The 26,503-nt window shown below is 55.1% G+C and overlaps 1 protein-coding gene across 1 annotated transcript; it reads left to right on the forward strand.

The window, feature by feature from the left end:
- The first annotated feature begins 262 nt into the window (after positions 1-262).
- On the forward strand, positions 263-6,631 carry LOC135975782 (fibrinogen-like protein 1-like protein). Its single transcript, XM_065568147.1, has 2 exons — positions 263-613; positions 2,000-6,631. Exons 1-2 carry the CDS (start codon positions 544-546, stop codon positions 2,263-2,265), a joined length of 336 nt encoding a protein of 111 aa, XP_065424219.1. The 5' UTR covers positions 263-543; the 3' UTR covers positions 2,266-6,631.
- Positions 6,632-26,503: the final 19,872 nt, after the last annotated feature.

Genomic DNA, 26,503 nt, shown 5'->3' on the forward strand with positions numbered 1-26,503 from the left:
CCCCTTGCAGCGGTGCAGCGCGGGGAGAGAGGAGGCAGCTCCTTCCCCACCACAGGGAGCGCTCCAGCCGGCCCTGACCCGCCCGGGACCCGGGACCAGGACATCGGAGCCGCAATCTTTGAATGGTTTTTACCATGCAGCTGGGTCCCCGCTGTGTGCTAATCGGGCCGGCTGCAGAGATGGAGACAGTGGCCGGGCCGGGGGAGAGGTGAATGGTGGGCTTCACCCCATCTCCAGAGACTTGCCCCCCCCACCCACCCCCATGCTGAGCCCCTTTGAACATCCAGCCATGTCCTGCGGTGCCTACCTGGGAGCTGAGCTCTTCTGAAAATCTGGCCCAGTAGTTGAGCCCTCTGAAAACTCTGGCCTTAGCGTCTAAGGGTAACATTTTCAAGAGTGGCTAAGTCACTTAAGTGCCTAAATCCCAGTGACTTCTAGTGGGATTTAGGCACTTGTGAAACTCTCTCCTGGTCTCATGTCCAGCGGTTTCTGTCCCCTGCAGGGTTCCAGTCCAGCTCTCTCCTGCTTCTGTCTGCGCTGTCCATGATGGCGCTCCTTTGCGTAGCCCCCGTGCAGGGCAACGGGGCCCTGGCCCACAAGAAGGTCGAGAGGGGTGAGTAGAGAACCCGTCGGAGAGCTTCTATCATCTGCCATATCCGAGATCAGGGCATCGTGGGCCTGATTCTGCTCCTCTCCCCCATGCCGGGGTCACCCCTAGATCCACTTATCCACTGAATGCACCTTCCAGCCCCCCCGTCAGCGCTGGGCCCCAAGGAACGCTGAGTTCTCCGAAGGGATCGCAAGGCCGGCCTGCGCTAGTGAGCCCACTACTCCCATTCGCAGGCCTCCAGCGCCTGGGAATGGGCCAGCCGGGGTGGGGGAGGTGCTGCTCGACTGGCTGTTTGCTTTCCACAGTTTCGTTATCCCTTTCTCCGGTAACGGCTGCCAAGCCCCCGGCAGTGACTGAAGAGCGCTGGTGCCAACCGCAGGGCAGCGTGTGGGAACGAGGCACCCCCCCCAAATTGGCTGGGAGTTCTACCCTTCCATCTCACCAACTCATATACTAGGGCTAGCCCCGGCTAACAGCTGGGGATCTCTCGCTCATGCCTAGAAGCCTTGCCCCCAGAGTCCAGGCAGCAGGGAGAGCCAGTTCCTCCTTGTCAGGGGTTTTCATTCCCTTCTCCCCACACCTCCAGCGGCTCTGGGAGCTGCTCAGGGGCTTGCCCAGGCAGGCCAGGGGCCGAACCAGCTCCAGAGGTGGCCCTGAGCCCCTGCCCCCGCAGAGCTCAGCAGCTCCTCCCCCTCGGCTCAGCTATGGGGGTGGGGCACACAGGGGGATTGTCTGGGGGGTAGGGGAGCTGGGGGGGCTCAGGCTCGAGGGATGACCCTGGGGAGGGGAGGAGCAGTATAACCACAGTGCTTTCATTCTACCAGGATAGTTCGGGACGATTTCCGCCCCAAAGACAAGCCCCTCGATAGGATGTCTGGAATTTTCAAAGGCACCACAGGGAGTTGGGTGCCTAAATCCCACTGAATTCCAATCACAGTCGGGTGTCAAACTCCCTTAGGCTCTTTGAAAACTCCCATTTAAATTGTCCCTGATGGGTTTCATAATTGACATTCGCTGAGATGGATCTGGCAGCGTCTCCCCCACCCTCGCCAAATGATTTCTTCAGCAGTACGGACTCAGGAAGGATACAGAGCCTTGGTTTACACTTGATTCATCTCTTCAAGGTTTCTTCAAAACCAGCAGAGCAAGAAACTATTCTTATTTTATTTTATTGGTAAAATGAAAGTGTAAGATCTGGAGCGGGATTCTGTGGCCAGGAATGGCCGGGGCGGATTCTGTGGCTGTAGTATTGTGAAATACACAGGACCTGCCTCTAAAAACCCAGCCTCCAGTTACCCCAGGCTGATTTGATTGAGCTAGCTAGCGCGCGCTCTCTCTCTCCCCCTCCCCTCCCCCCGCCCCCTTAACCTGATGTTCGTGGCATTTCAGGGTTCCCCAAAGACTGCAGCAACATCCCCAGGGACAGCCCCAGCAGGGTCCATGTCATCCAGCCGGCAGGCTCTCCCCCTCGAGTGGTGTGGTGTGACATGGACACCGAAGGCAAAGGCTGGACCGTTGTCCAGAGAAATTCTTACAACACAGAGATCACCTGGAAGGAGTCCTGGAGCACCTACAAGTACAGCTTTGGGAACGTGCAGCAGGATTACTGGCTGGGCAACGAGTACCTGTCCCTGCTCACGCGGCAGAACATCTAAAAGGTCCGCTTTGTGGTGGAGGACAAATCCAACAACACCCGCTACGCAGAGTATGACATCTTCAGTGTCGAGGATGAGCCCAGCGGGTACCCGCTCAGGCTGGGCAGGTACTCTGGGGACGGCGAGGACTATCTCACCACCTACCACTCCGGCCTGGGGGGCATACACGACAACATGAAGTTCAGCACGACTGACAAGGATCAGGACCAGACCAGTGGGAATTGCGCAAGTAGCTATGGAGGCTGGTGGTACGACAAGTGTCAGAACGTCCTGCTCAATGGGAAAGGCTTCATCTACTGGGCAGGGTTCTGTAAGAGTGGGGAGTGCAGGTCTTCCCTCATCCTGGTTAAGCCAACAGACGTGTGCTGGGTCCGGCAGGAGGAGCCCATCCTCCTTGGGAGCCGGCGCCGCTGAGAAGGGGAGACAATATTAGATCAGACACGGCGCGCCATCCCCCACCTAATCAGTGCAGTCCCTGCAATGCCTCTACTCTGCTCACTCCCTTCCTGTTGGCTTCTGCATGGTAAATCCCCTGGAATAAATGCTGAGAGCCGACCCCGCCGGTGCGTTCGAATGACACGAAAAGCGTGATTGGTGTGTATAACTGGACCCCCGCTTCCACTCTGCCTCGCTGGAAGCCATGTCACTCACTACGACTTTAGACCCACATTAACCTCTGCTTCTCCCAGCCCTGCCACTGCCCCTTGGCATTAGTGATCAATGAATCATGACACTGGATTTCTAGCAACTGTCATTGAGCATTTAAATGGGGGATGACTCAAAGCCAGGACTTTACATCTGAATTCTGCATGTATTAGCAGTGGTGAGTTTAGGTTCAAAAACCTGCCCTCTGTGTTTTTAATAAATATGGTTATTACATGAGAAAACATTGCAACAGTAATTAGTTGCTGATGAACCACTGAGATTAGATAGACGTGCAACGAAACCACACAATAAAGATATTGGTGTCCCTCTTCAACCCAAGGGGCTAGTCAAAGTTTGGGGCCCTGGGGATGTTCCAGTGGGGAGCAGAAATTGGCAGTGGAGTCTGGTAATTTTTTGATGTCTTGTTTATTGACAAGGAACATACAGAGTCCTGCTTCTCCAAACACAGCTGGAACCACCAGCAGGGATTAGCCTCCCTGCTCTCAGCTCCAAGCCTCTTTAGCCAGCACCTGGCCCAAAAGCTCTCTATGCTCCTCCCAAGAGCACACCATGCTCACAGGCTCTGCTCGGCTTTCCTGCTCTGCCTCCCTGTCCTGGCTGCACTGCCCGGCTTGTCTCTGTCACACACGCACCAGCTCAGAACGATACTCGGTGGCATCCTCTGCCCACCTGGGGCTAGTTTCTGGGCACACACCATCATGGCTTGTTCTACACGAGGCCCCCTTACCTGTTGCTTCCAGCTGTCTTAAATGAAGAGTGCATCCTCACAGCTGTGTCAATGAGATTTCAACTCCACCCATCACATGGTATAATCCAGCTCCTAGCAGTGTATTTATCTGTCAGGCTGACGTCCTCTGAGCATCTCCTGCCTGTTTAGCTTCAGTCACTTCAATCAAAGTTCATTGTGACCAGATGCTGAACACCATTAATGTTAACAGCCAGAGGCAGGAGCAACCCCCCCCACCCCCCCCCCCGAACAGGGAAAGAACAGGCTAAAGAACAAGTCAGCTGGGCCTGATGAAGTTCACCCTCAGGCAGGGCTTCCAAATCGTGGGCTGTAGCCCAAAGCTGGGCCATGACGTAGTCCTGGCTGGTCCACTGGCAGGGATGAAGATGGGGGGGAATGTGAAGGGGCATTGCCCCCCCCCAAAACTGCATCTTTCCAGTCCCCTCCTGACCATGGCCCTTCAGTGCATCCCCAGGACACAAGGCCCTGTCTAATTGGCCTTCCTGACAGAGCCTGCATGGAGAGCGTGCGTAGGGGGGAGTTTGGGGAGCAGGTTTGGAAAGAGGGATGTTTTCAGGGGGAGGGAAGCTGGGAGCCGCTGAGGTGCAGCTGGAAGGTTTCCTCCTCCCTCCTCAGCATCTGGGGTGCAGACAGGGGGGAGGGGGTTGCTATTTTGCAGTTGGGAGTATCAGGGACCCCGCCCCCCCGTGCACTAAGCTGTCCCCTCCATCTCGGTTGCTGGTGGTGAGGTGGGGGTGTGCTGTTTTGCAGTGGGGGAGCGGGGGATCCCCCTGCCCAGGGCACTGACCTCTCCCCTTCCCGCCTCCCATCTCCGCTGTCCGTGCTGGGAGCCCCACCCCCACTCTGCCCATTGCAGGCTGCGCTTGGTGCCCTCCCCAGCCAGCCATCCCTCGCCAGGCTGGAGCATGACGCTGCAAGTGGGGACATCCTCAGCCTGTCCCGGGCAGCCAGCTCGCTCAGCCGTTTTGCTGACCGGGGGCTCCCTGCCAAACCCAGGGTTCCCCTGCACCATTCCCCCCAACTTGGGGTCCCACCCACACCCCAACTCCCCCCTGAACATGGTTACCCCTCCCCTTCCAAAACAACCTGAACTCTTCATACGCCACAGCCCACCCCCGCCACTCCCCATGAGCCACCTGGCAGCAGTGCCCTCCATCGGACCAAACTGCTCTCCGTGTCGCCCTCCCACCCCCACCCCCCAGGGCCAGGCTGGCGCTCTCTGGGGCTGGACCCCGGCTGTGACTGGGGTTTCAGCACTCCTGCTTCACAGATGTATACAGAGCACTGTATAACCAGAGTTGTCACAACTATAAAGGGAAGGGTAACAGCTCTGCTGTGTACAGTACTATAAAATCCCTCCTGGCCAGAGACTCCAAAATCCTTTTCCCTGTAAAGGGTTAAGAAGCTCGGATAACCTGGCTGACACCTGACCCAAAGGACCAAAAAGGGGACAAGATACTTTCAAATCTTGGTGGGGGGGAAGGCTTTTGTTTGTGCTCTTTGTTTGGGAAGTCATTCGCTCTTGGGACTGAGAGGGACCAGACATCAATCCAGGTTCTCCACATCTTTCTGAACAAGTCTCTCAGATTTCAAACTTGTAAGTAAACAGCCAGGCAAGGCGTGTTAGTTTTTACTTTGTTTCCTCAACATATAAATGTACCTTTTACTAGAGTGTTTACCTCTGTTTGCTGTACTTTGAATCCGATTTCTAACGCAGCGTTTTGCTCTGGCCTATTGCTCTTTAAGTTTGATTACCCTGTAAAGTTATTTTCCATCCTGATTTTACAGAGATGTTTTTTACCTTTTTTCTTTAATTAAAAGCCTTCTTTTTAAGAACCTGATTGATTTCTCCTTGTTTTAAGATCCAAGAGGTTTGGATCTTGATCCACCAGGAGTTGGTGGGAGGAAGGAGGGGGATGGTTAATTCTCCTTGTTTTTAGATCCAAGGGGGTTGGATCTGTATTCACCAGGGAATTGGTGAAAGGTTTCTCAAGGCTTCCCAGGGAAGGGAATCCACTTGGGAATGGTGGCAGTGGACCAGATCTAAGCTGGTAGTTAAGCTTAGCAGTTTTCATGCAGGCCCCCACATTTGTACCCTAAAGTTCAGAGTGGGGAAGCAGCCTTGACAAGAGTCTAGTGACTCTCTCACCCTGGGCTCTCCCCAGTATAGACTCTTGTTCACACTAGTCAAATGATGTTCAAATGCTGAGGAGGAGCAGGGAAGAGGCACAGAAATGACTTGTGGCCTGGCCAGCACACCTTCGAGCAGGCAACCCGAGGGGCTGCAGCTAGTCAGCTTGACGAAGCAGTTCCGAGCTCTGTCATTAAGGTCTATAGTCACCCAGCAGGAGGAGGTAGCTGCATTTCAGGTTTTTGCTCTAGCAGACAAAGGTGTAAGGAGAGCTGGCAAAGCTGATGTTAGAAACATTGACACTGGAAATCCATGTAAGTGTAGAAGAGTGACGGAACCAATCGTGCGGGGACGTGGGAATTCACTCTCACCTGGCCTCTGGGGATGGAGGCAGAACGTGGCTGGCACTTCTCGCTCCTGCCGACCGAGGGGCAGGTGCTGCTACCGACTGCTCTCCCTAACCCCGCCCTGCTGCGCTCTGGGGATGCTGCCCTGCTGTGGAGCTCTCAGGTGTCTTGAACTGGAATTTGTTTGGAGAGAAACTGCTAAGGAGCCTTATCAGCCCCGAGCAGAGAGTACCTGGGAGCCTGCCTGGGTCGGGCGGGTCTGGTACAGCCTCCCCCCAGATAAGGCTCTTCCCTGGACCTGCCACCCATTGGAATCTGGAACGATTCCCTCCGAGGTAACACCCGGGGCAGCCAGGGCAGGGCAGGGCACGGCCTGCTCCCCTGGAGCGTTAGGGCTTTCAGGAGTCAGAGGTGTCAGCGGAGCAGGTTGTATGTTAAAGCAGCGAAGGCAGTTGGGGGGCAGAGGAATTGGGTGCTTTGCCATTGCACTTGATCAGCTCAATTTGAAAATTCTTTCAAAGGAAATCCAGATGTATACATCTGACTGGGGTACATGTACACACATACACACGCATACTCACATGTGCACACACTCATGTGCACATACACGTACACACATACATACGCACATGTACACATACATATATATACAGACGTACACATACGTGTACACATACGTGTACACATACGTGTACCATACCTGGAGCGCCCCAGGATGCGACTGACGGGGTGGCTGGCTATTATGGAGGCAGAAGGGGGTTGGGAGAAAATAATCAAGAAGAACTTTTGCTGAAAATGCAAACCTAAGCTGGAAATCTGTGCAGGGCTGGGCTCAGCGAAAATGATCTTTTGAGCTGCTCTTATTAACCGTGGTCCTGTACTTCCTGGTTTGCGTCGGACCCAGGCAGGAGACTGGGCTGCTCTCAGCTGTAGAAGCCATTGGAATGAGCCAGGTCGGAATGAGCCAGGCCCTCAGAGCCTTCTGCCACCAATCGCCCCAGCAGTCACTGATCCACACCAAACCACGTCCTTCCAGTCAGGCAGTTTCATATGCACACGTCAAACCCTTGGTTTGCCACTCAGACACCATGGTGATGGGCACAGTAAGGACAGAGAGACGCTAAACAGGCAGACAGACAAGGAAATAGTGGCCCTGGCTACAGGTGTGTGTGTGGTGCAAACGGATGAACACCAGTTGCTGGCTGAAGGCACAACCTTAATACCTGCATCTCCTGTCTGTCAGCTATCGTTCGCTTGGCAGCCTGAGCTCCGATTTCTAACGCAGCGTTTTGCTCTGGCCTATTGTGGTTCTCATGTCCTGGGGCGCCTTGGCCCCTGGTATCAGGAGCGGTGCTAAGGAGGCTGCTTTTCAAAGGTCCTTAAGTAGGGTTGTCAACTTTCTACTGGCACAAAACCAAACGCCCTTGACCCAACCCCTTTCATGCCCTTCCCCAAGGCCCCACCCCCACTCACTCCAGCCCAGGCCACCTCCCTCAGTCGCTGGCTCTCACACCCTCACTCACTTTCACTGGGCTGGGGGGTTGGAGTGCAGGGAGGGGTGAGGGCTCCGGTGGGGATGCGGGCTCTGGGATTGGGCTGGAGATTAGGGGTTTGGGGTGCCAGAGGGGGATCCGGGCTGGGGCAGAGGGTTGGGGTGCGGACTCTGGGAGGGAGTTTGGGTGCGGGAGGGGGCTCAGGACTGGGGTAGGGGATTGGGGTGGGGGTGTGGGGTCTGGGAGGGATTAGGGTACAGAAGGGGGTTCCGACCTGGGGCAGGGGGTTGGGGTGCCGGGTGTGAGGTCTGGGAGGGAATATGGGTGTGGGAGGGGGTTTCGACCTGGGGCAGGGGGTTGGGGTGCCGGGTGTGAGGTCTGGGAGGGAATTTGGGTGTGGGAGGGGGTTCCGACCTTAGGCAGGGTTTCTGGGTGCGAGCTCCGGCCAGACGGCGCTTACCTCAGCCGGCTCCTGGTCAATGGCACACCGGTGCTAATGCAGGCTCCTGACCCCTGGTCTCCCTCCGCTGGCAGGCTCTGAGCAAGGCCTGCCCAGAGAACATGGATGACGAGCTCTTGATCCTGCTGACAGCACCCCCCAGCACAGACAAACTCCAGCACATCTTGGAGGTGAGCAGAATGGGGAGGGGCCGCAGGGGTTTTACCTTAGCCCTGGGGACTCCTAGAAAGAAGAGACTGGAAAATCCATGTTTCTATTGGATCCTTCCGACTATGCATTCGTGATATAAACTCACTGGGTGACCTTGGGGTAACTCACTTCCCCCTTATGGCATCAGTCTTCTTCACTATCAAATCTACACTGGGGAAGAAGGACAGAAGCCCCGACAATCACCTTCATCTCTGGGTGTCTGGTCCTGGGAGCCGAAACCAACTGGACTATCTGCCCCATCTCCTATACTGCCCTGTCTTTCCCTCCTAGGGCCTTGTCCTTAGTGCTCAGCCTGGCCCCTTCCCAGCTTGTTCCTGACCTTTAAAGGACGCTCCAAGCCCCTCCCATGCCTGCTTCCCTTGGGGTCTCTCTCCTGGCTGAGCACATGCTGCCCTTCTATCTCTCAGCAGGCCTGGGTCCTAGTCACAGGCTGCGTCTTGTCACGTGACCCCCACACTTATTCCCTTCACCCTAGGGAGCTGCATCACCTGGGCCAGGTGCAGTTGAGCTCCAACCCCTTTCCTGGCCATCTCACCCTGGGACAGGTTGAAACTGGAAACCTGTGGGTAACAGTAACTGGTTGCTCCCAAAGGTGCTGAAGACACAATGGAAGAGGAAATCCTTTGGCCTGGATTGAAATTATTCCGACTGAAAGTGAATGAGAGAAAATAGGTCCAGAGTTCTCTTCCTGGCAGCAGAAAATGTAGCGATTGATAGAGGTTCAGGTCAGAAAGGACCATTCTGTGCATCTAGTCGCCCCTCCTGTATAACTCAGGGCCTAGAATGTGACCAAGTGGTTCCTTCAGCCAACCATAGCATGGGACTGAGCCAGAGCACGTCTTTTGGAACGACATCCACATGCAGGAGAGCCAGCTGGCTACCAGAAAATCTCTCTTCTGCAGTGACGTGGGGTTAAGGGACACGGGGGAAAAGACATGGAGGCTGTGACTAAACTTAGAGCAGCAAGGCCAGGATAACTGGGGCTAGGTCCCAGGCCTGGCTATCAGATCTGCTGTTTTCTATTCCTGGCTTTGGGACCATGAGCGAGTCTCTGCACCGCTGGGTGCCTCGGTTTCCCCAGCTATCAAATGGAGCTAATCAAGGTTTTGGTTGTTCTCCCCATTTTACAGGGTGGGAAACGGAGACACAGTTGGGACCTGTCTACACTACAGGTCTGTCGTGCGTTTGTAATCTGCTGACCCCCACATGTTGTTCAGAGCCTATGGACAACACAGCTCCTAAAGGTACGTTTGTTCTGTGCTTATCCCCTATGTACAAGCAGGGCTGGACAGCATTTCTCACTGTGCTGTGGGGAGCAGGTCCTGGGTTCTAAGGGTCTGAAGAAGCTCTCAAGGACTAATATTTTAAAATAATTGTTATCAATGACTTGGGAGAAAACATACAATCACTGCGGATAAGATTGGGGGGTGACAAAATACAGGCAGAGTGGTAATTCCTGATGGGGAGAGGGCAGTGATACAGAGCGATCTGGCTCATTCAGCCAGCTGGACCCATTCAAAGAAAACAAGATTGAGCAGAGCCCAATGCAAGGTCCTATACGTAGCCACAAGGCACGCCGGCCACACCTCCAGAATGGGGACGTGTATCCAGGAAAGCAGTGACTCTGAAAAGGATTTAGGGGCCAGAGTGGAGAAGCCACTCAACATGAGCTCCCAATGTGATGCTGTGGTGAACAGGGCTAAAGCCATCATTAGACGTAGGAGCGGAGCCGTGAGTAGGATAGGGAGGTGACACAGCAGCAGTGAGACTGCTATTGGAATACTGCCTCCAGTCTTGGTGTCCTCCTTTGAAAAAGATGGTCCTAGAAATTGGAGCTGGGGCAGCAAAGAGCCACCAAATGTTCTGAGGGCTGGAGAAAAATGCCTTCTAGTGAGCTATTGAAAGAGCTCAACCTGTTTAGCTTCTCAAAAGAAGATTGAAAGGTGACTTCACTGAAGTGTTGAAATGCCTTAATGGAGAGAAAATATTGGGTATTAAAGGGCTCTTTAATCGAGCAGAGAAAGGCAGAACAAGACCCAATGGCTGGAAGGGGAAAAGAGACAAATTCCTATGACAAATAAGGCACAAATATTCAACAGCGAGGATGATTGACCACAGGAAGAAGCTACCAAGGAAAGTGGTGGATTCTCCATCTCTTGATGTCATTAATAAAGACTAGATGCCTTTCCAGAATGTGTTTGCCCCAAAAGTAGCTATTGTGGTAGACAGGAGGCCTGTGATATGCAGGGGGTCAGATTAGATGCTCTAACTGTCTCTGCTGCCCATAAAGTCTACTCATTTCTGAGAAACCGAGTGTAGCATTGGGAGCAACTCGTGATGTTTTACTGTCTAGCCGGCTTGCTTCCTAGAATGAACACTCATTGAGTGGGGTGATCCACAGGGAGTAGCTCAAACCTCCAAAGTGTCTGGCATGTGGCAGGACAGTAGCACTGCAGGGGAGGGGTGGGTGTGGCAGTGACATCACAGAGGTCTTTTACAGGACCTCAGCCTATTGGCCAAAGGTGCTGGGGAGGTGGTGACCTCACAGAGGGATGCTGACATCAGCCAGGCAGGACAGGGGCGCAGGGCCAGGGAAACCTCAGAGACCCCTGTGGCTTTGCTTCAGCAAGTCTCCTTCTCGAGGTCTCTCTTTGAGGTCTGAGAGAGTATTTGGGTTCATGTATGTGACCACCAGGAGGAACCTCTTCTGAGTTTTCTCCTTTCTTTTTCCTGATTTCACTAGAAAACTGACGTCCCTGTTTAGAAGGTAAGAGCCTCCGAGAGGTTTGGAACCTGTTCACTCTGCTGCATCTGGCGCCAGCTGAATTTTAGGCATGGAAAACACTAGCTTAAGGTGGTCAAATTTTATTCCCCACCTGGGATTTTGTCCCTTAGAATCACTGGGGACATTAAGCTTTGTCCTTTTTCTTTTACCTTTTCCTCCATCCCTCCCTCCTTTCTCTTCATCTCTTACGTCTTCTGTCCTTTCCTCTGTTCCCCTCCCACCACCAGGAGGACTCTGTGTGTGTGTCGTGGGGGGTGCTCTGCAGTGGGAACAGGGACAATTCTCCAACTTTGGGCAGTCGAGAGCCTGGGTGAGATAAGGGGTGTTAAAGCCCTTTGTGAAGGAGAAAGGGGAGTTTCACGGTGTTGAGCACCAAGGAATTCTAAACTTTGCTAAAACATCTAGTCTGCAGAAACCAGAAATGGTTGGGGCCACATTGTAACCATTGTCTTTTTTAAAGCCCATTGAGGGATGTGAGTCCCACCCTTTTAGGTATCTGGGGTGCTGGGAGAAGAGAAGAGGTGCCTGTCTCCATTTTATGGCCTCAACAAACTAAGTGCTGTGCCCCAGTTCTCGTCAGAGATCCCTGAAAAAGAACATCTTCCCATCCATTAACATACCTGGAAAGATACTGGAACTCCTTATTAAACAATCAGTTTGTCAGCACCTACAGGACAATTTGGTTCTTAGGACTAGTGAGCATGGACTTGTCAAGAACAAATCATTCCAAACCAATCCTAGCTCCTTCTTTGGCAGGGTTACGGGCCTAGTGGAAGTGGGTAAACAGTAGATGTGATCCATCTTGGTGTTAATAAGGACATTCTCACAAACAAACTAGGGAGATGTGGTCTAGATGCAATTAGTATAATATGTGTGCACAGATGGTTGCAAGCCCGTACTCCAACAGCCCAGAACCAAACAGCAGGAAGCAGATCATGCAATGAACTCCTGCCAGTGCGTGTAGATTGCATTACATGCATCCCTGTAGGGGGAGGAGGAGCTGCTCTGGCTGGGGCAGGGATGGGGAGGGACCAAACAGGCTGGTTAGTGAGAGGCTGCCTTGACCCCAGACTCACGCCCGCTCCCCGCTCGGTTCCAGGATGGCCAGGCTCCTGAGGATGTTCAGGAAGAAGGCTCTGCAGGTGGCCCCAGAGCCTGAGGGAAGCAGCTGCCATCTTCCCCCGGAGCACAGCGGCTCCTCCGTCCCCACTGGCGGGGAAGGAGCTCCCGGCCAGGCCAGGAGGTGGAAGTGCCCAGCCTTCTGGCAGAGAAAACCCGCTCCCAGCGCAGGCCCTGAGGTGGGAGAGGCCAGGTCGAAATGGAGCTGGGCCAGGCTGCGGCTGGGCAGGCAGGACCCAACGGAGGAGGGGAGCCGGCCAGAGTGACTCTGGGGCATGTTGTGTGGGCAGCAGCAGCCCCAGGAGCCCAGCCCTGATTCCCAGCAGGAGGCATCGCCCTGCCCCGTCACTGAGGACCTTCCAGCCTCCCCAGGGCAGGAGGTGGAGGATCCCTGTCCCACCACCAGCAGCTCGGCCCGCTCCCCATGGGACAGCAGCAGTGCCTGGGACTCGGGCAGCAGCGAGGCCGATGGGCGCCGCAACTTTGTTCCAGGTGAGAAGTCAGGCTGGGCTCAGGGAGAGGTGAGAGCGGGGCCGTGAACACCCTGGGCCCAGGCCCTCGATCAGTGCTATGGGAGCGGGTCCCCAGCCCAGGGGTTTGGCCTGAGCCACATGAACCCCACTGACACTAGATGCTGCCACTTTGGTCCTTGGTGCTCCAGTTGGGGGGAGGCACCTCTCAGGGAGTCCAGGACAGTCTGGGGGGGTCTCTTTGCTATGGGCTCCTGAAGGAGTTGGCTTTGGGGAGAGGCTCACTCCCAGGATCAGATACAGGAGGGGCAGCAGGGTCCAGGGAACAGGTGCTATTCCTGCCCTGCCACTGTCTGTCTGAGAAACCTTGGCCTTGTCATTCCCTGGCTCGGTGCCTCAGTTTCCCTTCTTGCCAGCCTGTGCCTATTTCCCTGCAGTTTCACCTGCGTGTTGGTGCCAGTCCCATCCCCGCACTGCACAGTCTAATACCGGCTCCTCTCTCTTGCCAGCACCATGACACCTGCCGTGGAGCCAGAGCTGGAGACCCACCTCCTCCGAGCTGCCCTGCACGCTGTCTTCACCCTGGGCATGGAGAAGGACACCACCCAAGTGCAGGTAGATCATGCTAAAGTCATGGATAGAAGAGCCAGCTGTCATCCTGCCATGAATCCTTGCTAATTGCCTGCAGTGGGATGTGAATGAGAGAGGCCAGGATATGTGTTTGGGGGTCTCACCAGTGCTTCCCAGAGACCCCACTTCCCATCCTGTGGCAAGTTTAGCCCCAGTTTCCCTAACTCTGACCCATGGCTCTCCCTTGCTTTCAGGATCTGCCTAGGGTCTTGCCAGACCTCCTGGACGCCATGCTGGGGAACCTGCTGGCAGAGTCCCCAGACACCGACAGGTTCCAGTACATCTTGGAGGTGAGCCCGATGAGAGGGATGGGGGCAATTTTACCTTCACTCTTAGATCCATTTTCCAGTCAGTCCTCCTAGCCGGGCCCCCAGTGGGCATCCTTGGTCAGGGCAGTCAGTGCAATGCCTCCTTTCCCCACAGCACATTAACTACTGGATCGTGTCCAGGGTGCCGCGAGAGATAGCCAGGGCTGTTAAGATCAGCACGGCCCTGCTCAGATCCACCATCACCCTCCCCGAGTTTGACATAAGTGACCTCTGACCCCAGCTTCCTGACTCCAGGGGTAGGTGGGCTGGCTCCGACGGGCTGTAGGATCTGCTGCTGCAGGGGCTGTGGGTTAGAAGTGTTCCTCTTGGGGAGGCAGAGTCAGAGCAGAGAGTGAGCCTGGCTTGAGTCAAGTTCTTCTTCTCCTAGTTAAGTGGTGACTCTGGGCTTTTAAGGGGACTGTGCTCCAGGTTCATGCCTCCCTGTCATCCTGGAGCAGCTGGGGAAGCAAGTCCTCATGGAGGGCCCTGCCCACAGCCCTGTGCTCCAGGCTTCCTTGGGGGCGGAGGAAATTAAGGGTCTGGCTCTAGCATCTCCTGCAGAGGGGCTGAGGGGAAGGAGAGTCCTGGCCCGGGGGGGACTGGGAGCTGACAGGAAAATGCTGATGGAGTCCCCTCTCCCTCTCCCGTCCATTAGAACTCAGCGGAATTCCCCAGGATGGGTCACCACATGGCACAGCTGGCTCTGTCCGTCAGTGACCCAGCCAAGGACATCAGCCGGCAGGCCAGGGAGGGGGTTTACCGGCTCTACCAGCTGCTGCTGCACCAGTGGGGTAAGGAACCCAGCTGGGAAATGGCACCTGCTAGAAGAGTGAGACTGGGACCCCAGCCAATTTCTCTGAGACTGACCCCGGCTGGAGGATGAGTCTCTCTATCTCTTTCTGTGTTCCACACCACGCCCTGCAATTCTGTTGGGCCGGGCACGCAGCGAGGACTCTGCCCACTGTGCAGCCACCAATGGGATTGGAAGGACACAAGCCCTGCAACCAGAAGGACAAATGTGTGTGTGTCTCTCTCCCTGTCACCTACTCCCTCCTGGGGGAAACCCAGCAGCTGATGGGGGACAAGGTGAGCAGCTGCATTAGACTCAGGAGATTGGGGCGGGGCCCAGGTCTCATTCCCATCCTGTGGCCATTCGCTGGCCTGGCACAAGGAGCCTGGTGGGGAATGAAAGGGAGAGCAAGTGCTCCTGGGAAGGGAGATGAATTCGCCTACATGAGCAGGAGCGAGCCAGCTTGTCCCCGGAGCAGCTCCACCCAGCTCTTTAGCCAGGCTAATTAAAGACAAGCTTTGCCTCATCCCAGACTTACGTTCTTAGGACAGGGTGCTATCACTCTTGGGAAGGGCAGGAGAGTCCCCCAAGTGCCCTCTGCGAGACTCTCCTGTCCCACAGGGCCGCATCCAATTCCTAGTGGTCTGGTGTCTGTGTCACCCGAGCCACCACCCAGAGTTGCTCCCATCACTGGCAGCCTGGGAGGCCAAGGACTGACGGGTGATGGCGTCTGACCAGGCAGGGCTGAGGCACATGGGCAGGGGACGCTTGTCCTGCTGCTGGCAAGGTTGGACCCGTTCTGGAGAGAACAAGAGGATTCAGTCAGCAGTAGGGTTACCATGTCTAATAAATAAAAAAAGAGGACCCTCCACGGGCCCTGGCCCCGCCCATTTCCCCACCCTTAGACCTGCCCCAACTCCGCTCCTTCCCCGCCCTAATTCCGCCCCCTCCTCCCTACCACTCCCAGCCATGGGGAAAGGGCTGCCCCAGCGCTACCGGCTTCACGGTTTGCCGGGCAGCCCCCAGACCCTGCGCCCCCGGCCGGCGCTTCCCCAGAGCACCTGGAACCTTAAAGTCTGAGAGGGGAGGAGCGGAGCAGCTCAGCTGGAGCCGGGGAGGAGAAGTGCCTGGCCCGTGGCTCAGGGTCCGGAGGCAGCGGGGGCTGCCCGAAGCCAGTAGCGCTGGCTCGGGCAGCTCGGCTCTTAAAGTCTGAGAGGGGAGGAGCGGAGCAGAGCAGCCGCGGGAGGGGAAGTGCCCGGCCGGCATTTTCTCGGACATGTTTGGCTTTTCAGCAATTCCCCCCGGACGGGGGTTTGATTGCCGAAAAGCAGGACATGTCCAGGAAAAAACGGACGTATGGTAACCCTAGTCAGCAGGGGCTGCCGATCCGTCCCATTCACCAGGGCTGCCATCCTGCGGCTTCCGCATTAGTGGCTGGGGAAAGGGAAATGGGATGGGGGTGACTTGGGGAAAGGTCTCAACCTCCCCACATCCCACTTCACTGCTGCCAGAATCCCTCCTGCCCCCCCGCTACAGTCCCCTCCCTACCCAACCTGGGTGGGGCTGGAGGAGAGGGGTCTGAGGACTTGAGCTGTGGATTGGAGGTGGAACAGCTGTCAGGGGCACTGAGGGGGAAGTGGCAGGAGCTCCCCGTACAAGGAGGGGGGTTGCCACTGGAGGTCACTAGGAAGGACAACAAGACTCCATCCTGGGGGTCAGGAGGGGAAATCCATCCCTCAGAGGTGGGCAGGGGCTGGGTGGAAATGCTGCTGGTTCCAGGGGCCGTTAATCCCCCCTGATTCCTCGGAGGCGTCTGAGTCTCAGACAGGTTCTCGTTCCCTTGCAGCAGGAGGACGTCACGGCCAATGTGATCGCCAGCTCCGTATCATGCGGCACTTGCGCCAGGTGCCCGAGGCGCTGCAGGGCCTGTGCCTCTGAGGCCACCAGCAACTCCCGCTCTCTGCTGCAGGTACTGCTCTGGCTCTCTGTAAATGGGGAGCTAGTGGAAGGGGAAGTGGAGCCCCCTGGCACTCACAGAAACCCTCTCCCCTCTCTGTGGAGCAGGGTCCTTTCCTCTGCCCCCAAATTCCTTCATCTGGGACAGGAGCTCTTTCCCTCACACCCATTCCCCTCCCCCCTTTCCTTGATCTACCCCCATCCCATTCCCCCTGCGCCCAGGCAGAGCTCTGCCTGCCCCATATGGTGCAGAAAGGCCTGTGATATGCAGGGGGTCAGATTAGATGCTCTAACTGTCTCTTCTGCCCATAAAGTCTACTCATTTCTGAGAAACCGAGTGTAGCATTGGGAGCAGCCTCTGCTGTTTTACTGTCTAGCCGGCTTGCTTCCTAGAATGAACACTCATTGAGCGGGGTGATCCACAGGGAGTAGCTCAAACCTCCAAAGGGTCTGGCCTGTGGCAGGACATTAGCACTGCAGGGGTGGGGTGGGTGTGGCAGTGACATCACAAAGGCCTTTTGCAGGACCTCAGCCTATTGGTCAAAGGTGCTGGGGAGGTGGTAACCTCACAGAGAGATGCTGACATCAGCCAGGCAGGACAGGGGCGCAGGGCCAGGGAAACCTCTGAGTTCCCTGTAGCTTTCCTTCAGCAAGTCTCCTTCTCGAGGTCTCTCTTTGAGGACTGAGAGAGCATTAGGGGTCACGTACGTGAGCGCCAGGAGGAACCTCTTTTGAGTTTTCTCCTTTCTTTTTCCTGATTTCACTAGAAAACAGATGTCCCTGTTTAGAAGTTAGGAGCCTCCGAGAGGTTTGGTACCTGTTCAGTCTGATCCATCTGTTCCACAAGTCCTTCAGTCCAATCCACTTCCCTAACTAATTTCCTTAATTTTTTTAAGTTAGCCCTTTTGAAAAAAAAAAACCCTAGTCACAGATCTATTTTTGTTTACCCTTCCATTTAGTTTAAACTGAATTAGCTCATGATCGCTCAAACCAAGGCTGTCCCCTACAACCATTTATTCTAAGAGATCCTCACTACTCACCAAAACCAAATCTAAAATGGCATCCCCTCTTGTTGGTTCAGCAACTACTTGGTGAAGGAATCCATCAGCTATCACATCTAGGAAAATCTGAGCCCTATTATATTAATAGCACTTGTCCTCCATTCTATATCTGGGAAGTTAAAGTCTCCCATGATCACACAATTCCCATTAGTATTTACTTCATTAAAAACATTGAAGAGGTCTCTATCCCTATCCAAATCAGACTCCTGTTCTAACAGACAGCAACTCCCCCCACCCCCCACCCCGAAAGGCAGAGATAGAGCCCAGGAATCGAGATGGTGGGGAAATTTCATTGAAACCGTTTCTGACCGAAAATCCTATTCAAACTAAACCAGTTTGTTTCTTGAAATCATAACAAGTGGCAATGAAAATTCTTTGTCACAATGTGTTAAATTGTCTCGTGGCACTCAAAGAGGAGACACTTAGATCTCAAAAATTAGATAAGATGCTTCAGTCTGAGCTAAGTAGTTGCTGCTCTTAACAATTGCAACATAATACAATACAAATAAAATAAACTATTTCAGCCATTCTATTATGTCCTAATCTGATCTGAGTAAACATGATAGGACACCTCATCTTATGCACTGCTCCTAGTAACACTCTCCAATAGACCCAGCAGTCCTTATTTCCAGGCCCCTTCACTAACCACTGCTGCACACTCCCTCCCACAGCTGGCAATTACAACCAGGCCCTCATATCCGGTCCCCCTGCTTTGAGAGGGAGTGTGCTCCGTTGGAGTGATTGGAGCAGGGAACTGGGAGTCAGGACTCCTGGGTTCCATTGCTGGTTTCCTATTGACCTGTGGGACTTGGGGTAAGTTGCTGCCCCCTCTAGGCTCTGTCCCCAGCAGTCAAATGGGGATTTCATACTTTCCCACTATTGGAAAGTGCTGGGAGAATCCCCCAGCAAAAGCTGCTCTGACAGTTCTAAGCAGCATCTGTTTGCTTGTGAGAATGTCCTATGGGACTGTGTCAAAAGCCTTATTAACACCAAGATAGATCACATCTACTGTGTACCCACCTCCACTAGGCCCCTAACCCTGCCAAAGAAGGAGCTAGGATTGGTCTGGAATGATTAGTTCTTGACAAGTCCATGCTCACTAGTCCTAAGAACCAAATTGTCCTACAGGTGCTGACAAACTGATTGTTTAATAAGCAGAGGCTACACCCAATGCTACACTCGGTTTCTCAGAAATGAGTAGACTTTATGGCCAGAAGAGACAGTTAGAGCATCTAATCTGACCCCCTGCATATCACAGGCCTCCTGTCTACCACAATAGCTACTTTTGGGGCAAACACATTCCGGAAAGGCATCTAGTCTTTATTAATGACATCAAGAGATGGAGAATCCACCACTTTCCTTGGTAGCTTCTTCCTGTGGTCAATCATCCTCGCTGTTGAATATTTGTGCCTTATTTGTCATAGGAATTTGTCTCTTTTCACCTTCCAGCCATTGGGTCTTGCTCTGCCTTTCTCTGCTCGATTAAAGAGCCCTTTAATACCCAATATTTTCTCTCCATTAAGGCATTTCAACACTTCAGTGAAGTCCCCTTCAATCTTCTTTTGATAAGCTAAACAGGTTGAGCTCTTTCAATAGCTCACTAGAAGGCATTTTTCTCCAGCCCTCAGAACATTTGGTGGCTCTTTGCTGCCCCAGCTCCAATTTCTAGGACCATCTTTTTCAAAGGAGGACACCAAGACTGGAGGCAGTATTCCAATAGCAGTCTCACTGCTGCTGTGTCACCTCCCTATCCTACTCACGGCTCTGCTCCTTCGTCTAATGATGGCTTTAGCCCTGTTCACCACAGCATCACACTGGGAGCTCATGTTGAGTGGCTTCTCCACTATGGCCCCTAAATCCTTTTCAGAGTCACTGCTTTCCTGGATGCACGTCCCCATTCTGGAGGTGTGGCCAGCGTGCCTTGTTGCCACACATAGGACCTTGCATTGGGAGAAATACCGTCCAGCCCTGCTGGTACATACGGGATAAGCACAGAACAAATGTACCTTTAGGAGCTGTGTTGTCCATAGGCTCTGAACAACATGTGGGGGTCAGCAGATTACAAACGCACGACAGACCTGTAGTGTAGACAGGTCCCAACTGCGTCTCCGTTTCCCACCCTGCTCTAAGTTTAGTCACTGCCTCCATGTCTTTTCCGCCGTGTCCCTTAACCCCAGGTCACTGCAGAAGAGAGATTTTCTGGTAGCCAGCTGGCTCTCCTGCATGTGGATGTCGTTCCAAAAGACGTGCTCTGGCTCAGTCCCATGCTATGGTTGGCTGAAGGAACCACTAGATGTCATTCTAGGCCCTGAGTTATACAGGAGGGGCGACTAGATGCACATAATGGTCCTTTCTGACCTGAACCTCTATCAATCACTACATTTCCTGCTGCTAGGAAGAGAACTCTGGACCTATTTTCTCTCATTCACTTTCAGTCGGAATAATTTCAATCCAGGCCAAAGGATTTCCTCTTCCATTGTGTCTTCAGCACCTTTGGGAGCAACCAGTTACTGTTACCCACAGGTTACCAGTTTCAACCTGTCCCTGGGTGAGATGGCCAGGAAAGGGGTTGGAGCTCAACTGCACCTAGCCCAGGTGATGCAGCTCCCTAGGGCCAAGGGAATAAGTGTGGGGGTCACGTGACAAGACGCAGCCTGTGACTAGGACCCAGGCCTGCTGAGAGATAGAAGGGCAGCCTGTGCTCAGCCAGGAGAGAGACCCCAAGGGAAGCAGGCATGGGAGGGGCTTGGAGAGTCCTTTAAAGGTCAGGGACAAGCTGGGAAGGGGCCAGGCTGAGCACTAAGGACAAGGCCCTAGGAGGGAAAGACAGGGCAGTTTAGGAGATGGGGCAGATAGTCCAGTTGGTTTTGGCTCCCAGGACCAGACACCCAGAGGTGAAGGTGGTTGTCGGGGCTTCTGTCCTTCTTCCCCAGTGTAGATTTGATAGTGGAGAAGACTGATGCCGTAAGGGGGAAGTGAGTTACCCCAAGGTCACCCAGTGAGTTTATATCACGAATGCATACTCGGAAGGATCCAATAGAAACATGGATTTTCCAGTCTCTTCTTTCTAGGAGTCCCCAGGGCTGAGGTAAAACCCCTGCTGCCCCTCCCCATTCTGCTCACCTCCAAGATGTCTGGAGTTTGTCTGTGCTGGGGGGTGCTGTCAGCAGGATCGAGAGCTCGTCATCCATGTTCTCTGGGCAGGCCTTGCTCAGAGCCTGCCAGCGGAGGGAGACCAGGGGTCAGGATTATGGAACCTGGGGTGACACCTGCCAGGATGACAGCAGGCTCTGTAGTCCTTGCCCAGAGCAGCTCTCTGCAGAGGGCCTGGTGCACAGCAGTGTAGGGAACAGCCAAGCTGCTAGGGATGGGAGCTGGGATTCCTGGCAGAGTCCAGCACCCAAAGCCCAGCATCAGCAAGGAAGGGATTCCCCACAGAGGGGCAACATCATTTCCAACACACAGGGAGTCTCCCCCTGACACTTGATTCATCCTATGGCCCGTTCCCATCTCTGCCCACCACACTCCCAACTCAGCAGCTCCAGCTACCGAAGGGAGCACGAACCAGAGGCCTTCCTGCTCCTGGGACAGAGGAGTAGGTTGATGATCTACCTGGATGTGAGCGTTGGCCTTCCCCATGCCCAGGGTCTAGACTCCATTCAGGGCAGCGCACAGGAACTGCGATTTCTATTCTGGATCTAGTGGCAGCTTCAGTTTGCTGGCAGGAGACTGTACATGAGACCTTGCAGTTGCGGGGGTGACACAGGCACTAACATGTGCATGGGAGTTTGAGCAACAGGGCAGAGGCCTGTGTGGGGCAAGGAGGGCAGGGATTTGGGAAGCAAGAGCAGAGGATCAAACCCTTTCTTAATGTGGGTCGGGATGATCCCCATTTCAAAGACAGAGAAAGTGAGGCACCAGGTGGGAGAGTGACCTGGCCAGGATCACGTTACCGCTCAGTGGCAGGACTGCAAACAACCCGTTCCCTGATCTCCTCACTGGACGCTGCTGCCCCTCCTGTATGACCCCTCCAGCCATCCTCGCCCACAGGCCATCCCCACCACTCTCCAATACCAGGCTGTTTCCACAATGGAAGCAGGCTTGTAACAGAGTTCACTCAGCGATAGGTGTCCCTTCCTTCAAGGCCTGGGGTCACAGATTTCTTGGGCTAGCACGCCCGCCAGCAGGTTTTGGGCTGGGAACTCAGCCCTTCGGCCAGGCGACCATCTTTTAGTCCCACTCCTTCCTGGGTCGCGCTCATCCCAAACTAAAAGTCAAAAAAGGTCTTTAACTGAAACAAGCTCCTCTGTCCCTTGGGGGCTTTTCCTCAGCCTGACTTTGGCTCGGCCTGCCCTTGCTGGCCTTGGTAGCCCTTTCTATAGCCCTGTACATTCCCTTCCTTAGAGACCGTGGGAGAACCAGTCCTACCCTGGATTCTAGGTTCTGCCCCAAGGCCCTGTACCGAACAGCTAGGCCTGCTCCTGTACCTTTGTTGCGGTTTCCCCTGGTTTCCCCTCAGCTGGAGCTCACTCTGTAATCCATTTGGCCTAGCTCCAGGCTTTATAGCCCACAGGCCAAGCCCCCCGTTATATACCCTCCTCCTTAGAACCTGGCCCACGCGGGGGCAAGTTCTATTCTTCTCCAAGCTTCATCCCTCGTCATCTCATCGCTGTCACCGGCTGCGCGCTTGTACAGGCTGTGCGCAGTGTCTGCAGCTCCACTGCCAGCTCGCTCGGGGCAAACCTTCTCTTCTGCAGTATCCCGACGCTCTTCCTGCAGCCACTCAGTCTCATGAACAGCTGCTTGCACAGCCTCTTCTGAAGCCTTTAGCGTCTTCTGTTGCCTTTTTGCTACTGCCGCTGCATATGCCAAAACCTTTTCGGTCAGGGTCTGAGAACCCACCATGGACTGCTCCACCCTTGTGTTTGTCCCTCCTCCAGTCTGCTTCATCTCTGGGCCAATCATTTCGTCCTTCATCTCCCTGCAGTACCCGACAGGGTGTGTTGGTGGAGGGTCTGCAAGGTCCATGGCCACCCCAGCCACCTCCACCTTGCCTGCCTCATGGGGGATTGTGTCAGAGGACACCTTCTCCTTTCTTTCTAACTTCTTAGGGCCCTGGCCCCTCGTTCAGCCACTTCAGCAATTTCCTAAGCAGGCCGTGTCTTTTGATATGGCCTGCTTCTCTGCCCCCAAAACAAAGAACTCTTGCTCCCATCTTGGCATTAGGCCACGCTAGTACACTTTCTCATGCCTTTCTCCCTGGGCTAACCTTCTCAGCACAGCCCAGGCATGCTCTCCTTCTCTGCTCTTTTTGTCCATGGGCATAGCAGACCCTGGGTTGATTTCCCTTTGCAGGATCTCTCACAGGTATTGCTGCTGCTGCGTCCGTAGCTCCACCTGCACTTCCTTCTGCGTCTGTTGGTTTTCTAGGAGCTGCTGGAGAAACCCCTAGATCTGCTTAGCCAGTCCCTGGAACTGAAGTGGGAAATCCAGCGACCAGCTTGGTCCCTTGATACACCTGCTTGGGGGAGGGATAGCTCAGTGGTTTGAGCATTGGCCTGCTAAACCCGGGGTTGTGAGCTCAATCCTTGAGGGGGCCATTTAGGGATCGCGGCAAAAAACTGTCTGGGGATTGGTCCTGCTTTGAGCAGGGGGTTGGACTAGATGACCTCTGGAGGTCCCTTCCAACCCTGATATTCTATGATTCCTTCAGCAACCAAGACTTCCCTCACGGATCACAGGGGGAACTCAATCCTGCCAACTATGCCAATCATAAATGAATCTACTCATCGTTAGCTGCCCCCCGGCGGCCAGGCATGGCATCACAGCCCTCTCGCTGGGCTAGCGTCCCCCATCCATGGTCGCTCCAGCACCACGGCAGTTTCTCTGCCTGGTAACTCCGGCCAGGTCACCACCTTTAGTCCACCCTTCTGGGGCCCAGCTTGCCTCACACTAAAAGTCCAAAGAGGTCTTTCCACAGACAGAAGTCCTTCTGCCATCGCTGGGGCACTTGCTCAGCCTGTAGCCCCCTTGCTGGGCTTGGGAACCCTCTCCAGGTGCGTGTACGCCGCCTCCTCTGGGGCCGGTAGGGGAACCCAGTCCCACCCTGACATTGATAGCAGCTCAGGGCCCTGGACCCAACAGCTAGGTCTGCACCTTTCTCTTTGCTGCACTTTTCCAACCTCTCTTCTCAAGTTCCCCTCCAGGCTTTCCTTGCTGCTCTGAACTTCCTACCTCGTTCTCAATCCTGTTGCTACCCCAGCTGGGCTGTATCACCACCGAAGTCTGGCTCTTTACGGGGGCGGATATGGTGCCTCTCAGTTCGGGCTCATTCTGTAATCAGCTTGGCTAAGCCCCAGGCTGTGCAGCCCAGGGGAAAGCACCCTGTTACAGGCCTGCTCTGCCCACTCCTCCTGTTACTGGGCTGGGGTCCTTGCTCCCCATTTCACACCTGGAGTCCAGAGGGGCTGAGTACGCACAGGCTCCTCTGCCTGGAACTGGAGTTTGCTCGTTCTGGTGACTCTGATATTCAGGCCCTTCATCATCAGAGGCTGACAGGTGTGGTGAGGGAGCTGGAGAAACCCCACTGCTGAGCGGAAGGGGGTCAAAGAGTTGGGATTCTGGGAGCTGATGGCTTCGTTTGCCCTGCTGCGGGAAGTGGAGCTAGAGACCAGAGATGCCATATGAACGAGACTACCTGATGCTCTCTTTATGCCCGAGGGGCCGGAGCCTCCTACTGGAAATGCTCTCAGGAGTCCAGGTTCGGGACGTCTCTGGGGAGCCTCTTCTTAGGAACAAAACCAGGGTGGCACGATAATGGAGGCGTCGCTCTCCCAGAGCTGGGAGTCAGGGACAGGGGAAGCTCCCAGCCAGGCTGTGCATCGAGGATCCCATTTCTCCCCCAAGAGACCCACACGCCCCAAGGAGTAAATGGCTCTTACCTCCATGAGAGAGCAGGGTCTCCCATCTAAGCCTCTCTAACCCCCAGCATTGCTTGCTTGGATGGGACAAGGTGACCTGTCCCCACTGCTCCCTGACGGGGCTCAGCTGCAGGCTGTGCCCGTCTGGGAGGCTGTGCCAGATCCCAGGGCCTGGAAGACAGCTGGGAATGAGGCTCCGATTCATTTCACACCCAGAGACCCCATAGAAGGGCCAAGGGGAGAATAAAGGACAGGAGATGAAGCTAGCCCTGAGCCTCTGTCCCACCCCCACCTCCTCAAAAGTGGAGCTTTCCGAGCTTCAGTGTGGCTAGGGGTGGGGCCCTGACACAACGGCCTTTCTGCACCATATGGGGCAGGCAGAGCTCTGCCTGGGCGCAGGGGGAATGGGATGGGGGTAGATCAAGGAAAGGGGGGAGGGGAATGGGTGTAAGGGAAAGAGCTCCTGTCCCAGATGAAGGAATTTGGGGGCAGAGGAAAGGACCCTGCTCCACAGAGAGGGGAGAGGGTTTCTGTGAGTGCCAGGGGGCTCCATTTCCCCTTCCACTAGCTCCCCATTTACAGAGAGCCGGAGCAGTACCTGCAGCAGGGAGCGGGAGTTGCTGGTGGCCTCAGAGGCACAGGCCCTGCAGCGCCTCGGGCACCTGGCGCAAGTGCCGCATGATACGGAGCTGGCGCATCACATTGGCCGTGACGTCCTCCTGCTGCAAGGGAACGAGAACCTGTCTGAGACTCAGACGCCTCCGAGGAATCAGGGGGGATTAACGGCCCCTGGAACCAGCAGCATTTCCACCCAGCCCCTGCCCACCTCTGAGGGATGGGTTCCCCCTCCTGACCCCCAGGATGGAGTCTTGTTGTCCTTCCTAGTGACCTCCAGTGGCAACCCCCCTCCTTGTATGGGGAGCTCCTGCCACGTCCCCCTCAGTGCCCCTGACAGCTGTTCCACCTCCAATCCACAGCTCAAGTTCTCAGACCCCTCTCCTCCAGTCCCACCCAGGTTGGGTAGGGAGGGGACTGTAGCGCGGGGGCAGGAGGGATTCTGGCAGCAGTGAAGTGGGATGTGGGGAGGTTGAGACCTTTCCCCAAGTCACCCCAGCCACTAATGCGGAAGCCGCAGGATGGCAGCCCTGGTGAATGGGACGTATCGGCAGTCCCTGCTGACTGAATCCTCCTGTTCTCTCCAGCAGGGCCGGCTTTAGGAAGGGCGGGGCCCAATTCGAACATTTTTTGCGGGGCCCCGGCAGGGATGACTAACAAAAAAAATAATGTAAAAAAAAGCCTTTCATTTCTTCCATGTATTATTTACTTTCCATAACTATATAAATAATAAAATTATATATTATGTACATTGCATCATATATGCTGTTGATCGGTTATTAATGAGCTCCGTTTCACGTGTGTGGGTCCCCGCCACTCCCTGGGGGTGTGCTAGGGTGACCAGGGGTTGCCTGGAGACAGGGCAGGGAGTGCGGCAGAGGCTGGCTGTGGGCAGGGGGTGCAGGGATGGCTGCAGGCAGGGCAGGGGGGCGGGGCTGGTGCGGGCAGAACAGGGGGGGGCGCGGCTGGAGGTAGGGCAGGGGTGCAGCAGGGGCTGGCTGCAGACAGGGGGTGCAGGGCTGGCTGGAGACGGGGCTGGCTGCGGGCAGGGCAGGGGGTGCGGGGCTGGTGCGGGGACGGGGTGCAGCAGAGGCTGCTGGAGCCCCGGCCCTTTATATAGCCCCCGAGCCCCCCGCTATCCCAGGGCTCTGGGGGCTATTTAAAGTGCTCAGGGCTCCCCTGCTTCTACCGCCCCGGCCCTTTAAATAGCCGCGGGAGCCCTGGGGAAGCAGCGGGGCTCCAGTGGCTATTTAAAGGGCCGGGGCGGTAGAGGCAGCAGGAGCCCCGGACTTTTTAAATAGCCCCCAGAGCCCCGCAGCCCTACCCCAGGGCTCCAGCAGTGGGGGTCTGGTGGCAATTTAAAGGGCCTGGGGCTCTGGCCCCTGCTGGGAGCCCTAGGTCCTTTAAATTGCCCCCTGGGGAAGCCGGGCCACCCTGGTACAGCTCACCGGCTCTTGCCGGTACACCATACCGGGGCTTGGGCCCGGGGCCCGATTCAGGGGAATTGGTTGAATTGGCCTAAAGCCGGC

The sequence above is a fragment of the Chrysemys picta genome, chromosome 15, assembly GCF_011386835.1.
Source record: "Chrysemys picta bellii isolate R12L10 chromosome 15, ASM1138683v2, whole genome shotgun sequence".
In the NCBI taxonomy this organism is placed as follows: Eukaryota; Metazoa; Chordata; order Testudines; family Emydidae; genus Chrysemys; species Chrysemys picta.

Bases quoted from the DNA above. Each gene is read 5' to 3' on its own strand.
- LOC135975782 (XM_065568147.1), top strand. From the start codon at position 544: ATGATGGCGCTCCTTTGCGTAGCCCCCGTGCAGGGCAACGGGGCCCTG. The intron at 614-1,999 runs GTGAGTAGAGAA...GTGGCATTTCAG, and splicing joins CCACAAGAAGGTCGAGAGGG to GGTTCCCCAAAGACTGCAGC.